This window comes from Rattus rattus, chromosome X (assembly GCF_011064425.1).
Source record: "Rattus rattus isolate New Zealand chromosome X, Rrattus_CSIRO_v1, whole genome shotgun sequence".
Taxonomy (NCBI): domain Eukaryota; kingdom Metazoa; phylum Chordata; class Mammalia; order Rodentia; family Muridae; genus Rattus; species Rattus rattus.
In genome coordinates this window covers 12,518,491-12,532,287 of record NC_046172.1, presented here as the reverse complement: position 1 = coordinate 12,532,287, position 13,797 = coordinate 12,518,491, and the positions used below count along the sequence as shown (strand labels likewise).

The 13,797-nt window shown below is 39.8% G+C and overlaps 1 protein-coding gene across 1 annotated transcript in view; it reads right to left on the bottom strand.

Moving 5' to 3' along the window:
• The window catches only part of Fam120c (family with sequence similarity 120C), a 107,709-nt gene that overhangs the window by 42,115 nt on the left and 51,797 nt on the right, over nucleotides 1-13,797 (bottom strand). The window contains 7 exon segments of the mRNA XM_032890205.1: nucleotides 2,408-2,657; nucleotides 9,203-9,247; nucleotides 9,250-9,370; nucleotides 10,249-10,522; nucleotides 11,163-11,440; nucleotides 11,908-11,984; nucleotides 12,793-12,892. Coding sequence (XP_032746096.1) covers nucleotides 2,408-2,657; nucleotides 9,203-9,247; nucleotides 9,250-9,370; nucleotides 10,249-10,522; nucleotides 11,163-11,440; nucleotides 11,908-11,984; nucleotides 12,793-12,892 — 1,145 coding nt within the window.

The window sequence follows — 13,797 nt, the reverse complement described above, 5'->3', positions numbered from 1 at the left end:
GTACCATGTTTGACTTTTCTAGTTTCATGCATTAATAAATGCAACAAGATCTCTAAAAAAAAAAAATCTATGGGTTTTTTGATTGTGTGACAATTAGTACTGAAATATGAAGAAATAGGAAAACATATGTGTTATCCTAGGTATATAAATTAGTAAGGCTATAATCTATTGTGTTTTGGCAATATTTAGTAAAACATTTTATAGGTATATTTTATAATAGTGGTTCTCAATATATGGGCTGTATGCAACCCTTTCTCAAATATCTGTCTCCAAAAATGTTTAAATTATTATTCATAGCAGTAGCAGTTATGAAATAGCAATGAAAATAATCTTATGGGTGGGCGTCATCACAGCATGAGGAACTGTTAAATGGTCCCCAGAGTTAGGAAGGTTGAGAACCACTGTTTTATTGGAACCAAGTTCTATTCCTGGGTATTTACTCCAGATACATTGACAAAGGAACACTAAAATGAGCATTTTCATGAAAATATTTTCTTGAAACTGTAGAGAGAGTTCAGTGGTCTGATTAATAGCACCCACACAGAGGCTCACGAGCATAACTAATGCCATTTTTGGAGAATCTGACAGCCTCTTCTGACCTTTATGGACACTGCAAGCACGTGGTATACAGACATACATGCAACCAAATACCTATATACATAAAATTAATAGACACGGGTTTCTTTTTTTTAAACCTTTTCGAGCCCACTGAGTGAAATCCCTAAGAACTGGGAAGAAGTATCTGTCAATTAATCAGTAAAATACTGTGACAATAGTATAATAGCATAATAGTTGGAATATAACCCAACAATCTAGAAGAACATATATGAATGTGGGTAGATTAAAAACAACTGAATGGATGTAGGCATGTATGCCTATAATACAATCCACTAGGGATGCTGAACAATTTGAGCACAGAAGTTCAGACAAGCTTAGTAACATAGCAAGAGTCCATTTGTCCTGGATAGCTTTATGCCTACTTGACACAAGCTAGAATTATCTGAAATAAGGGAACCTTAGTCAAGGAAATGCCTCCATAAGATCCAACTGTAGGGCATTATCTTAATTATGGGGAATGGGGAATGTCCAGCCCATTGTGGGTGGTGCCACCCTGGGTTGGTGGTCCTGGATTGTATAAGAAAGCAGACTGAGAAAGTCATGAGGAGCAAGCCAGTAAGCAGCGCCCTTCCATGGTCCTATTAACTCCTACCTCCAGGTTCCTGCCCTGTTTGAGTTCCTGTCCTGGCTTCCTTCAGTGATGAACAGTGATATGGAAGTATAAGCCAAATAAACCCTTTCCTCCCCAACTCGCTTTGGTCATAGAATTTTGTCACAGCAACAGTACATCAATGCATATCCTAGTGAAGACAAGGGATCATAAACTGAGACTATCCATATAACAATCATTCCTAAGACATCATTATGATAAATAAGACCAAATAAATTAAAATTCAAAGAAAGAAAGGAAGGAAGGAAGGAAGGTAGGGAGGAAGAAAGAGAGAAAGAAATAAAGAAAAGAAAGAAAAGAAAGAAAGAAAGAAAAAGAAAAGAAAGAAAGAAAAAAGATAAGCAACAGAAAGATATGTAAAAATGAAGGCTAAGGTCAGAAAGAAGGATGCCACATGCTGTTTCACCCTATCCTAGCTGCTAATTTGTGCCTATGTGTATTTAGGTGGAAGTGAATGTGTGTACAGTCACGATACCAGAAATGGGTCTATGAAGGAAGGAACAAAAGAGGCTCTAAGAGGAACAGAATAGTAGAACACATGTGAAATGAAAATGGAAAAGGGGAAATGGGGGTTAACAAGGAAGGAGAAGCAGAGAGAGGCACGAGAGGAGGGATGAGGGAGAGAATCAACCGAAACAAAGGATGCATAAAAAGAGGAGGAACCTTGATAATTGGTGAAGTAATCAAAAAAAAAAAGAAAAATAAACAATGAACGAGGACTGTTGGCAACAAAACATAAAGATCAAACAAATCAGGGCTGGAGAGATGGTTAAATGTTTAGCAGCACTCTGCTTTTCCAGAAGACCCAGAGTCTGATTCCCAGCACCCACACAGTGGTTCACAATTAAGTCTGACTCAGGTTCCAGGGGATGCAAAGCCTCTCTGGCCTCTGGGTGAACGGCATCCACATGGTACACAAACATATTTTCAGGCAAACACTCGTCCACAAAAAATAAATGGCTCTATAATATTTTTAAATAAAAAATTGAATTCATGTATGTCCAAATGATGACATGGGATCACAAACTGGGATTACCCATATAACAATCATTCCTAATGTTTCTGAAGGCTAAGGCTAAGTCAAGCACAAACTATAAAATCTCTTCACCTTGAAATGCTATAAGAAAACACTTAAGGAAGAGGTCAAAAAGGAAAGGAGGAGCGTGTTGTACAGCTTACCGGAGTACACAGCACATGAGCAGCAGGTGGGTGGGAACATTAGCTGGATTGAGCATACTGGGAGTGTCTGACTTCATACAGGCCAGGAAAGCCCTCATCCTCCTGTTCTTGTCCTCAACTGCTTTGCCTAACCAGAGCTTCTTGAGGTTTGGGCAAGTCCATTCCCGAAAAGTGAGTGCAGATACCAGCTCAGGGGTCTGAGGTGATTTCCCTTTATATGCAGACCACTCTTTAAGGATCACAGAAGGAACTGAAAAACAGAAAGTCCGGAGAAGTGGGCTCCAGAGAGGCTGAACATTACTGTAGCTGCCTACAATTTGCACTTCAATATCTTTTCATTTTTGTCACTGTAATTGTAATTGTTAGCACTAATAAATCCTAGGAGCCACAAGCATTTAGTAGACAGCTGATACCTAATTATCAAATTAATTCTCATAAAGATCTAGAAAAGGGAATAGTCACCACAAAATTTTTGCAGAACACAGTGCTTACTTTGCAGAAGAAAAAGTCAAGATCCCATCCCACAGTTTTGAAAATACTTTGAAACTCGTTTTCAAGTAGATATACCAGACTAGACAAAGAAAGACATCCAAGGAAGAATTATGTGAATACTTGGTTTCATAATAGATTATAGGATATTTAATTTTGAGTTCTCAATCAAAACCCCCAAATCTTAGAAATTTTGCAAGTTTGGCACATATTGGGGGCTAACCTAGGTATTAGAGACTGTCTCTGAAAACCAAAACCCTAAGTCCTTCAAATCCAGCATCAATTAGATTTGCAAAGGTGAAAATGCAGTAGACAATCATGGCATCCGGCACAGCTTGGATTCCTAATTTGTGGTCTGTTATGTGAGATGTGTTGTGGTAGTGACTCAATCATTCAGTTGAGGTATTTTCTCTCATTTCCCACTTTTTGGAGAGATTTTTTTTTATCATGAATGTATGTCAAATTACGACCAATGCTTTCCCCAAATCCATTGATAAAACCATATGATTTGTTTCTTTACCTTATTTAGACAGTAAGTTAATTTTAAATAAAAAGTTAAAGTTAAATACTATATTAACCTTGCCACAATAAAATAAACCCTACTTAGAAAAACAAACAAAAACCACTACTTGCTTTGGTTTTGTTTGAAAATTCAAACCTCAGTGGCGTTTTGTGTGTGTGTGTGTGTGTGTGTGTGTGTGTGTGTGTGTGTGTGTGTGTGTTCTGTGTTGTTAAATTCTATTAATATTTTGTTTCTTTTGTTTTTCTAAGACAGTAGCATGACACACAGCCAAAGCTAGTCTTGAACTTTCTATACACATGATATAGGCTAATATTTAAAGAATTTTCATAAAAAAGAATTTTCATATCCATATTGTCTTAATCTATTTGGGTTGCTATAAAAAAAAAGCAGCAATGGCAGAGGTAGTAGTACACACCTTTAATCCTAGCAGTGGGAGGTAGAGACAGGTGAATTTCTGTGAGTTCAAGTTCATTCTGGTCTACATAGTGAGTTCTAGGCTGGTGAGAGCTATACAGCGAGACCCTGTCTCAAAACCCTATAGGCTAAAGAAATGGCTTATAAACTACAGATACCTATTTCACAACGTTATAGAAGCAGGAAAGCAAGAGCAGAGAGCTACGTCTGGTGAGGGCCTGCTTTCTAGTTTACAGACAGCTATTTTCTTAAATTTCCACATGGCAGCTCTCTAGGGTTCCTTTCACAAAAACACAAGTGCTACTCATGAATGTTGTCTTATAACCAACCAATGAGGGCCTAGGTTTTCAATTAATCAATGTGACAGGTATGAGAAAGCCTACAGCATATACTGACTAATCTAGGATGTACTCATATTGACATACTGACAACCTAGGATGTGCTCATAATGATGTGACTATTCTTTTTTATTGAATTTTTTATTTACATTTCAAGTATTATTCCCTTTCCAGTTTCCTATCCATAAGCCCCTCCACTCCCCCTTCTTCTATGAGAGTATTCCCCCACCCAAATACCCTCCCCTTCTTGCCTCCCTGCCCTGACATTCCCCTACACTGGGAGGGGGGTTGGCTCCAGCCTTGGTATGACCAAGAGCTTCTCCTCCCATTGGTGCCCAACAAGGCCATCCTCTGTTTCATATGCAGCTGGAGCCATGGTTCTGTCCATGTGTGCTCTTTGGATGGTGGTTTAGTCCCTGGGAGATATGGTTGGTTGGCATTGTTGTTCTTATGGGGTTGCAAACCTCTTCAGCTCCTTCAATCCTTTCTCTAACTCCTCCAATGTGGACCCCATTCTCAGTTCAATGGTTGGCTGTGAGCATTCGCCTCTGTATTTGTCAGACTCTAGCAGAGCCTCTCAGGAGACAGCTAGATCAGGCTCCTGTCAGCATGCACTTCTTGGCATCAGCAGTATTGTCTGGGTTTGGTGGCTGTATGTATATGGGCTGGATCCCCAGGTAGGGCTGGCTCTGAATGGCCATTCCTTCAGTCTCTGCTCCAAACTTTGTCTCCATATCTCCTCCTATGAATATTTTTGTTCCCCTTTAAGAATGACTGAAGCATCCACACTTGGGTCATCCTTCTTGAGCTACATGTGGTCTGTGGGTTGTATCTTGGGCAATCAGAGTTTTGGGGCTAATATCCACTTATCAGTGAGTTCATACCGTGTGTGTGTGTGTGTGTGTGTGTGTGTGTGTGTCTGTGTGTGTGTGTGTGTGTGTGTGTGTGTGTGTTGTGATTGGGTTACCTCGCTCAGGGATATTTTCTAGTTCATTCATTTGCCTATGAATTAGAGAAGTAAGACTACCATTTTTTAATGGTACTGTTCTTTTTTTTTCCTATTGCTCAGCTTTATGGTTATTCATTTCCTATGAATTACCTGAATTAATTTTAGAATCCTATATTGATTTATTTATAATATTGATTTAGATTGTTATTTCTGTCTTTTTGTTGTTTTGAGACAGTGTCTTCCTCTATAGACCAGGCTGGCCTTAAAACCAAAGATACGCTGTCTCTGCCTCTTAAGTGTTGGGATTAAAGGTGTGTGCTACCATATATTTTGGCAGGAGCAAGAAGTTGAAACCATAACTTTAAGCATACTAAGTGCATGATCAACCATAGTTATATCCCCAGCTACACTATCTGTATAATTTAATATCAGTAATGTATATTTAAAAGATATACAAAGAAAAAAACAGAGATATAGCTCTGTGGCAGTGTGTATGTTTGGTATCCACGAGGCCTTGTTGAGTCTTTAGCATTAAAACTAAATAAGGAAATAAGTAAATTATATTAGTAGATATTGACATTTTGTCAGTTTAAATGGACTCCACTTACGACTGTCTAAAATATATTCTCTTTAAGAAATGTTTATTTGTTCATTTAGTATGTGTTTGGAGTGGGTACACTCATACCACAGTCTGCCCATAGAAGTGGTTCTCTGTTTCTACCATATGAGTTCTGGGACTCAAACTAAGTTTGTCATTGGTAGCAGGCCTTTAGCTGCTAAGCCATCTCCCTGGCCCTAAATGGCTTCTGTATATACACTGAAACAGTGTTGTAATTTTTATCCCAGTAAATGCAATTTGGAAATTCCAAAGGTGTCTATTATATTTATCAATTATTTTTTGTCTTTTTTTTTATTGTTTTTTCTTCTTTTCTGGTATTCCAAGACTTATTCTTTTACCATTCTCTTTTGGTATCAACTGCCTTTAGCTATTTGGCTTGTAAAAAATTAACCTAGTTCTCCTTTATTACTAAAGAATCTTATTTGAAAAATAATCATATGTTGCTGTGGTGGTTTAAATGAGAATGTTTCCATAGGCTCATATGTTCGAATGTTTGGTCCCTGGTTAGCGACCTGTTTCAGGAGGATGAGGAGGTATGGCCTTGTTGGAGAAGGTATCTCAGTGGGGATGGGCTTTAAAGTTTCCAAAGACTCTTGCCATTCCCAGTGGGCTCTCTCTTTGCCTCCTGGTTAAAGATAAAGATGTTCCGGCCACTATGCCTTTGTTCAACCAACACCATCATGAACTTTAATTCTTTGAAAACATTAAGCCCATTTATTTTATAGGTTACCTTGGTCATGATGTTTCATCACAGCCTATACCCAGAAGATGCTCTACCATACCACAAGGACACTTGCTCAACTATGTTCATAGCAGCTGTATTCATAATAGCCAGAAACTGGAAGCAACCCAGATGTCCATCAACCAAAGAATGGATACAGAAAATGTGGTACTACACAATGGAATACTATTCAGCTATCAAAAAAGGACATTATGAATTTTCCAGGCAAATGGGTAGAACTAGAAAATATCATCCTTAGTGAGGCAACCCAGACCCAAAAGGACATGCATGGTATGTACTCACTGATAAGTGGATATTAGCCATAAAGTACAGGCTACCTATGATACATTCCATGGACCCAAAGAAACCAAATAACAAGTAAGGCCCAAGGGAGGATGGTTAATTCTTTCTCAGAAGGGGAGATGAAATAGATATTGGAGTTGGATGGAGGGAGTAAACTGTGAGAGAAGGGTGTTGGGGAGGGAGTAGGACATGGGAACAAGGAGGGATCAGGTATAGAGAGAGCAGGGAAGAGAGGTGGGAGGAAGGAGCAATCTCTAGGACATGCCAGAGACCTGAGATAGTTGGAAGCCCCAGGGTGTCTATGGGGGCAATTCCAGAAGAAACTCTTAGCAGTAGGGGATATGGATCCTGAAGTGGCCACTTCCTGTAACCAGGCAGGACTCCTAGTGGAGGGATAAGGACAGCATTTCACAAAATCTTTGACTTAGAATGTGTCCTGCTACAAGATGTGCAGGGACAAAGATTGAACGGAGATGGAGGGAAGGGCCAACCAATGACTGGCCCAAATTAAGATCTATCCCATGGACAAGAACCAATACCTGACACTACTAATAATACTCTGTCATGCCTGTAGACAGGAGTGTAGCATAACTGTCCTCTGAGAGGCTCCTGCAACAGCCAATGGAAAGAGATGCAGAGACTCACAGTCAAACATGAGATGAAACTTGGGGAATCTTGTAGAAGGACTGATGGATCTGAAAAGGACCTGGACTCCACAGGAAGACCAAGAGTCAACTAACCTGGACCCCTAGGGGCTCCCAGAGACCGAACCACCAACCAAGGAACAAACATGGGCTGGGCCTAGGTCCCCTGCACATATGTAGCAGATGTGCAGCTTGGTCTTTATGTGGGTCCTCCAACAACTGGATCTGGGGTTATCCCTGACTCTGTTGCCTGCCTATGGATCCTCTTCCCCTAACTGGGCCACCTTGCCATCTTGTCTGCTTTCAGTGTGAGAGGATTTGTTCCAGTCCTTCAATGATTTGATGTGCAACTGGCAAGGGTTTTAATTTGGTTATTGTGAGGTTGTTTTTTGTTGTTGTTGTTGTTGTTTTAAATTTGCATTTGATCCTTTAAATATTGTTTTTTAATTTTAAAATGTTATGGCGTGTGTGTGTGTGTGTGTGTGTGTGTGTGTGTGTGTGTGTGTGTGTTATATGTGCATGTGTATGAAGATCAGAGAAGAACATTCAGGAGTTGTTCTGTGTTTTCACCATGAGTTCCAGGGATCTTCCCTTTTATCCACTGAGCCATCTTGCTGGCTTTCTATGTTCAATTTATTTTGAGTATGTCTGTAATTGTTTGTCAAAAAACCTTTTTCTATGAAAGTTGCTTTGAAATTCTCTAATTAGCTTCGTGGTGTTTGTTTTCTTTCTAATCTGTCTGAGATCTGCACTTGAAACCTTCATGATTCTTGGTATGATAAAGAATTTTCAGTTTAAGTCCAAACATGTGAGTTTTAATTTATTCTCATCTTACATTTGGCCAGGCATTCTGTGACTGTTGTAGTATGTGAAGGTGGGCATGCACTGCTGGCGGGTGTAAGAGTATGCTTTGATTCCTCATTTGACCTTTGCTGACACCTCCCCAATAGGATCTGGTAAAGCAATACATTTCATTATAGCCTGCGAATGGAAGATAGTTGTAAGGTTTTTGCTGGTGAGGGTAAGGAGGGTGGTGTTTTGTGGTGTTTGGCTCAAGTAGAGCAGTTTTTATGTAAAAATAAAAATAAGTCTGTTACTAGGTTGGCTTACAGGCAGAGAGTATTGGTCTACAGTGGCTGATACTTCCAGTTTCCCTGTCAGCGTGTGTAATATCCAGTCTGTGATATAAAGACTAAAAGCAAATCCAGAGAACTCACTGCTCAAGCATTCCTAGGGCCCAAGGTCACCAAACAGTCTCTACTTTCTGGAGTATCTTATGGTGCTTTTTCCCTACATACAATGTTCTAGAATATTAGTTATACTTAGCAAGAAGAATAAGGAAAGTATATCTAATTTACCTTCACAGAAGTAGAAACCCACGTGATTCTTTTGAATATACTAATTTGACTAAGTCATTCTATAGTTTAAACAATCTAATAATGTCCACTACCAACAGCATCATATTCTAAAACAAAAACCTCACTGAGGAAGACAGACTATGAGATAAAGTCCTACATTCTCAAAGTCCATCACTGTTCTTAAAAGCAATACACATTCTGAATGTTTCATGATTTCACAATTGGGGCTTATAGTTGTGTATTTCTTATTTCAATGTATAATCTGGTAAATGATACATTTTTTTAAAAGTTGCTTTACAGCCCAAGTATGGTACACTAGCTTAATGGACTCTGTGTGTGTGTGTGTGTGTGTGTGTGTGTGTGTGTGTGTGTGTGTGTGCCTGTGCCCAAGTGTAGAGAGAGCTGTCATTATTAGAACAGCTAAGAATGCTTTTTACCTTCTATAGGTAACCGTCATAGCATGGCCAGGCGCTCCATTTTCATGTGTCTCTGCTAGGCTAAAGGACTCCATATACATATTGGCGAGCTGAGCGGAACAGGAGAGCAGCTGGAGGCAGCTCCATGTTACATTCATCCTCGATACATACGGGGATTTTAATCTCACCCTAGGAAGAAAATGGTCCAGGGAAAAGAAGAAAAGAAATTCTTCAAGGTTTAGATAATGAACTGTAGCTTGACATTTTCAGATTAGAAAGAAGCTGGAAGGAGCCCTGCTGACTATAGCCAGCTTATAAACTATATTTCACTTGTAAAGCTCAGATCTGATGGACTGTAGTTGACTATCAGGGGGAATCTACCTTAGATATTTTGTTTATTTTGCTTTTTGTTGTTGTTGTTGTTTTTGTTTTTTGAGATAGGATCTCACTGTATAACTCTGGATGGACTGGGACTCATTTTGTAGACCAAGCTGACCTGGAACTCAGAACTCCACCTACCTTTGCTTCCAGATTGCTGGGATTAAAAGCTTGTGCTACCATGCCTGGTTTAAACATTTTGTTGGTGATTTGTATGTTAAGACCAGAGGGAGGGAGTAGGTGTTCATAAGTAGCAGAGGAGATAAGGAACAAGTAGAAAAGACTCTCCTTAGATGGTGCCTCCAGAACCATCCTATCAACATAGTACATTGTTTCAAAATTTTACAATTTACATTTCTCTCGTAGCATCTTTATTTATAGCTTAGTCCCGATTCCTACTAATTTCTCCTTTTCTGAGGCTCCTTAATACAAGGAAGGTCAAAAATATACATGCTTCCCTTATACCTCTTGAAATACACTGATCGGTGGGCTGGGGATATAGCTTAATGCTACTTAATGCTATGGTGCTTGTCTGGAATGTGCAAGACCCTAGGTTCAATCTCCATGACTGCTTCCCCGGAAGAAAAATAACAATTATCAGACTTTTGTCTGCTAGATTTTATAACTTAGTCTCAGTAACTATGAGATACACAGAGCACAGGAAGGTAGATAGGAATGTGTTCCCTCACCTTAGTAAGGACATGGTAAATATATGGATACATAAGACCCCTTCGGTGTCTGTGCTCAGCAACCCTCAAGACTTCTGGAGCTACTGGAGGTAAGGGTGGAATGGTGATATCCATGTGGTTCCTTGTAGACATAGATAACAGAGATGGGATGTGAGGTTCACTTTCAGTTGCGTTTGTTTCTGAAGCTCCAGCATCAACAGGCTGTACCCAAGCCCCTCTGTCACCACTGGGATCTTCCCATCCAGGCTGTTGTTGAACTGCTTCTGTGACTTGTCTTAAAAAAAAAAACAGAAACAGCATAAGACAGGAAAGAGAAGTTAATAAAGATATTTCCACTCAAGTCCTGATCATGAAGACACACAAAACTTTCTGATGGTCAAGATGCTGGGTTAGGACTGGACTTGACACCTTTCCTCTCAGTGATCATCACTGTCCCCTGTCCTTCTTCACCTGACACAGACCAAAGAATAAAAAGTCATGGAAGACATTCTGGATTCTTTATATTTTTAAGATGTCATGTTTAGAGTCTACCCACATAGTCTAAAAAAATAATTAAGATTTTAATCTCAAAATAGCTCTGTCTCTTTAGAGTTATAGTCTAAAAACAACGAAGCCAGTATATGAGACCTACATTTCTTACTAATGAACTGTTTCAATATTTCAACTATATAAATTCTTTAATTCTTTTAACCTTCAATCCATGTTCCTCACAAACTGAAAAACAACAGGATTGTTATGTAGCACATCCATGTTAGGGCTTCTTAAGCAACTGCCTTTCCTATATGGCCTGGCTATCTGAAAGTGAGCACCTGCAGAAGGATAAAGGGCAAAGAGTAACAAAAGGAAGTCAGGAACATACACTTCTCTGCATTTCTTCTGAACACGTTTCTTATGGTTGTTAAATTGACACTTACTCAGAACCAGCTCCATTTGCCTCGTCACCATCAGAGGAAGAGGAATGGGAAGAATCTGGTCCCAAAGGAGGTGAAGTTTTGGAAGTCAGGCAGTTAGGAAACTGGGGTGTATTAGAGTCATAAGAGACAGCCCAATTGGCAAAGGAACTGTCCTGTAGCATGGCATCCTCAGAGAAAGCATGGGATTCCCCCACACTATGGGAGAAGAGAAGAGATGAGTTGGGTCCCATTGGAAATGGTGGTGGATATTTCATTTTCTGGGGCATCTGGCGAGAAAACTAAAGAATAAAACAGACAGAAAAGCTATTTAACATTTTAGCAGGAAACAGTATGGTTTCTTCAGAAGCTGTGACATAGTAGGTGATACTAGTAGTAGAAACTGTTGAGGTATGAAATATCTACTGAAAATATTAAGAATATTAAGAAAATAAATAGAATTTACCAGAGCCAGGAAAATTAATGAAACTAGATCTCTTAGAAATATTGTGTGACATTATCCAACACACAGACACACACACACACACACATACACACACAGAGTGTCCTAGTGATTACTATTTTGGATGCTCTCTTTCAATAGTTTTCCAGCCTCAAGGTACAAAACAATAAGACCTGAATAATCTAATTAACACTGAATCATCCTAACTCCTCAATCCAGATTATAAAAATCAGGAATGAGCCTGAGTCTTAACATAAGCAAGTGATCCTAGTCCCCTTCATGATTATATAATAAACAAACACTTACCATTGGCTTTCCAGGAGAAATAGGGCCCATTTGATTCCGTGGAAGGGGAGGATTTCCAAGCCGATTATTTCGAAAGCCTGAAGCCAAGAAAAGTGCTATGCTTCAGCAATCCTAATCATTTTACCATATTTATTACACCCTGTTAAGCCATCACTGCATTAAAAAACCTGTTATAAAGTTTATGATCTGAGGATGTGGAACAGTGATAGAGCAGTTGCCCTGCATGCAAAGAGCCACTGGTCAGATCCCTAGCATTGCCATCACAGGCTATTCCACGAATCTGGCTTTTCATACCTTGTGGGGTTTCCTTACGCTGTCTTTGACATCCTCAAGATATCTAAGCTGGGCCCATGAGACTGAGATTATATACTGGTGTATTCACAAGCTGTTCCTTGGTTGATAAATTCAATATTAATTCCTTTTAACTGAGTTCTCAGTTCACTTTGATAAATCTGTCAGCTTTACAATGGCAACAATTAATCAAGTCTTTCTATCAAGACAGTAAGTGACATGAAGTTTCTGTGGATAAGACGGCATCTGTCGGTGTAATACTGGTAGAATGGATAAGTGGCATGCTAGCGATCCTACACCAGGTATTTAATCCAGCAACAATACTACACATTAGGTATTGGGAGCCATGTTTCATACAAATGTGAAGTGAAGAAATCACTCAGCTAGTAAGCAACAGAAGAATTCAAAATTGAGCTTACTGCCAAAGACAAGGCTAATTTTACATGCACCAGGGCACAATGAGGGTTACTATTAGAAGCCCAAGCTAAGAAAAGTCCACCTATAAATGTGAAAAGGCAGGACACAGGCAGAAACAATGGACTCCACTCTAGCCCTAAGGAATAAACTCAATTTAACAGCAGCTGGAAGCCTTACCTAGAAAGGAAGGACCCACTGGCAGTGAAGAGAGTTTGGTTGTGACTGAATAGTACTCAACTGCTTTCTTGAATCGTTCTATTTTGTCTTCTGTCCTAGACTGGATGTTGGAACATCAGATTTTCAGAAAAAGAAACAACATGAGAGTGTCTTTTTCATACAATATACACATTGAAAGTCAAAATGATAACAGAAACATGACCCAAGAAAGCATAAGATTAGCTAGGGGAAAAAAAAAAACATTAATCCCAGCGCTTTGGAGGCAGGCAGATCTCTGTGAGTTTGAGGCCAGTTTGATTGACATAGTCAGTTACAGGCCATCCAGGGCTATACAGTGAGATGCTGTCTCAAAAACAAAATATAAACAAACAGCATGCCCGTCTCCCAATCCACTGCCCCTCAAAACTCATAAGCCTAGTTCCATACCTGTGGCCTTCAACAATCTTCAGATGTAAATCCCCTTTGCCTAATATGTCAGTCATTTCTTCTCTTTCTGATCCCTTCCTCCCTTCCCTCTCGTCTGCAAATCACAAGCCTAATTCTAGACCATGGCCATGAACTCTCTTTGCTACTGACACTTTACCTGGATAAGTCCCTTCCTCCCTTTCCCAGCACCCCTTTTCCCAAACTTCCAATTTTCTTCCCCCCGCTGTAACCATCTCCACACCCAAAGGCCTCACTCTAGGTCTGTGGCCTTAGAACCTGCTTTCATCAAGCGTCATCTTTGACAGGCTCTTTCCTCTCCCATCCTTCTCTCTGTTGGCTGCCATCTGTGCACCCACAGGCCTAATTCCAGACCCATGGTTTGGGAGCTGTAGGGGTTCTATTGCTAAAATAAAACAGTATGACCAAAACAATGTGGGGAGGAGAGGGTTTAGTTCATCTTACAACTCTCAGGTCACACACAGTTCATCACTGAGGGAAATGAGAGCAGGAACTCAAGGCAGGAGGAACCTGGAGGCAGGAGCTGATGCAGAGGCCATGGATGAATGCTGTTACTGGCTT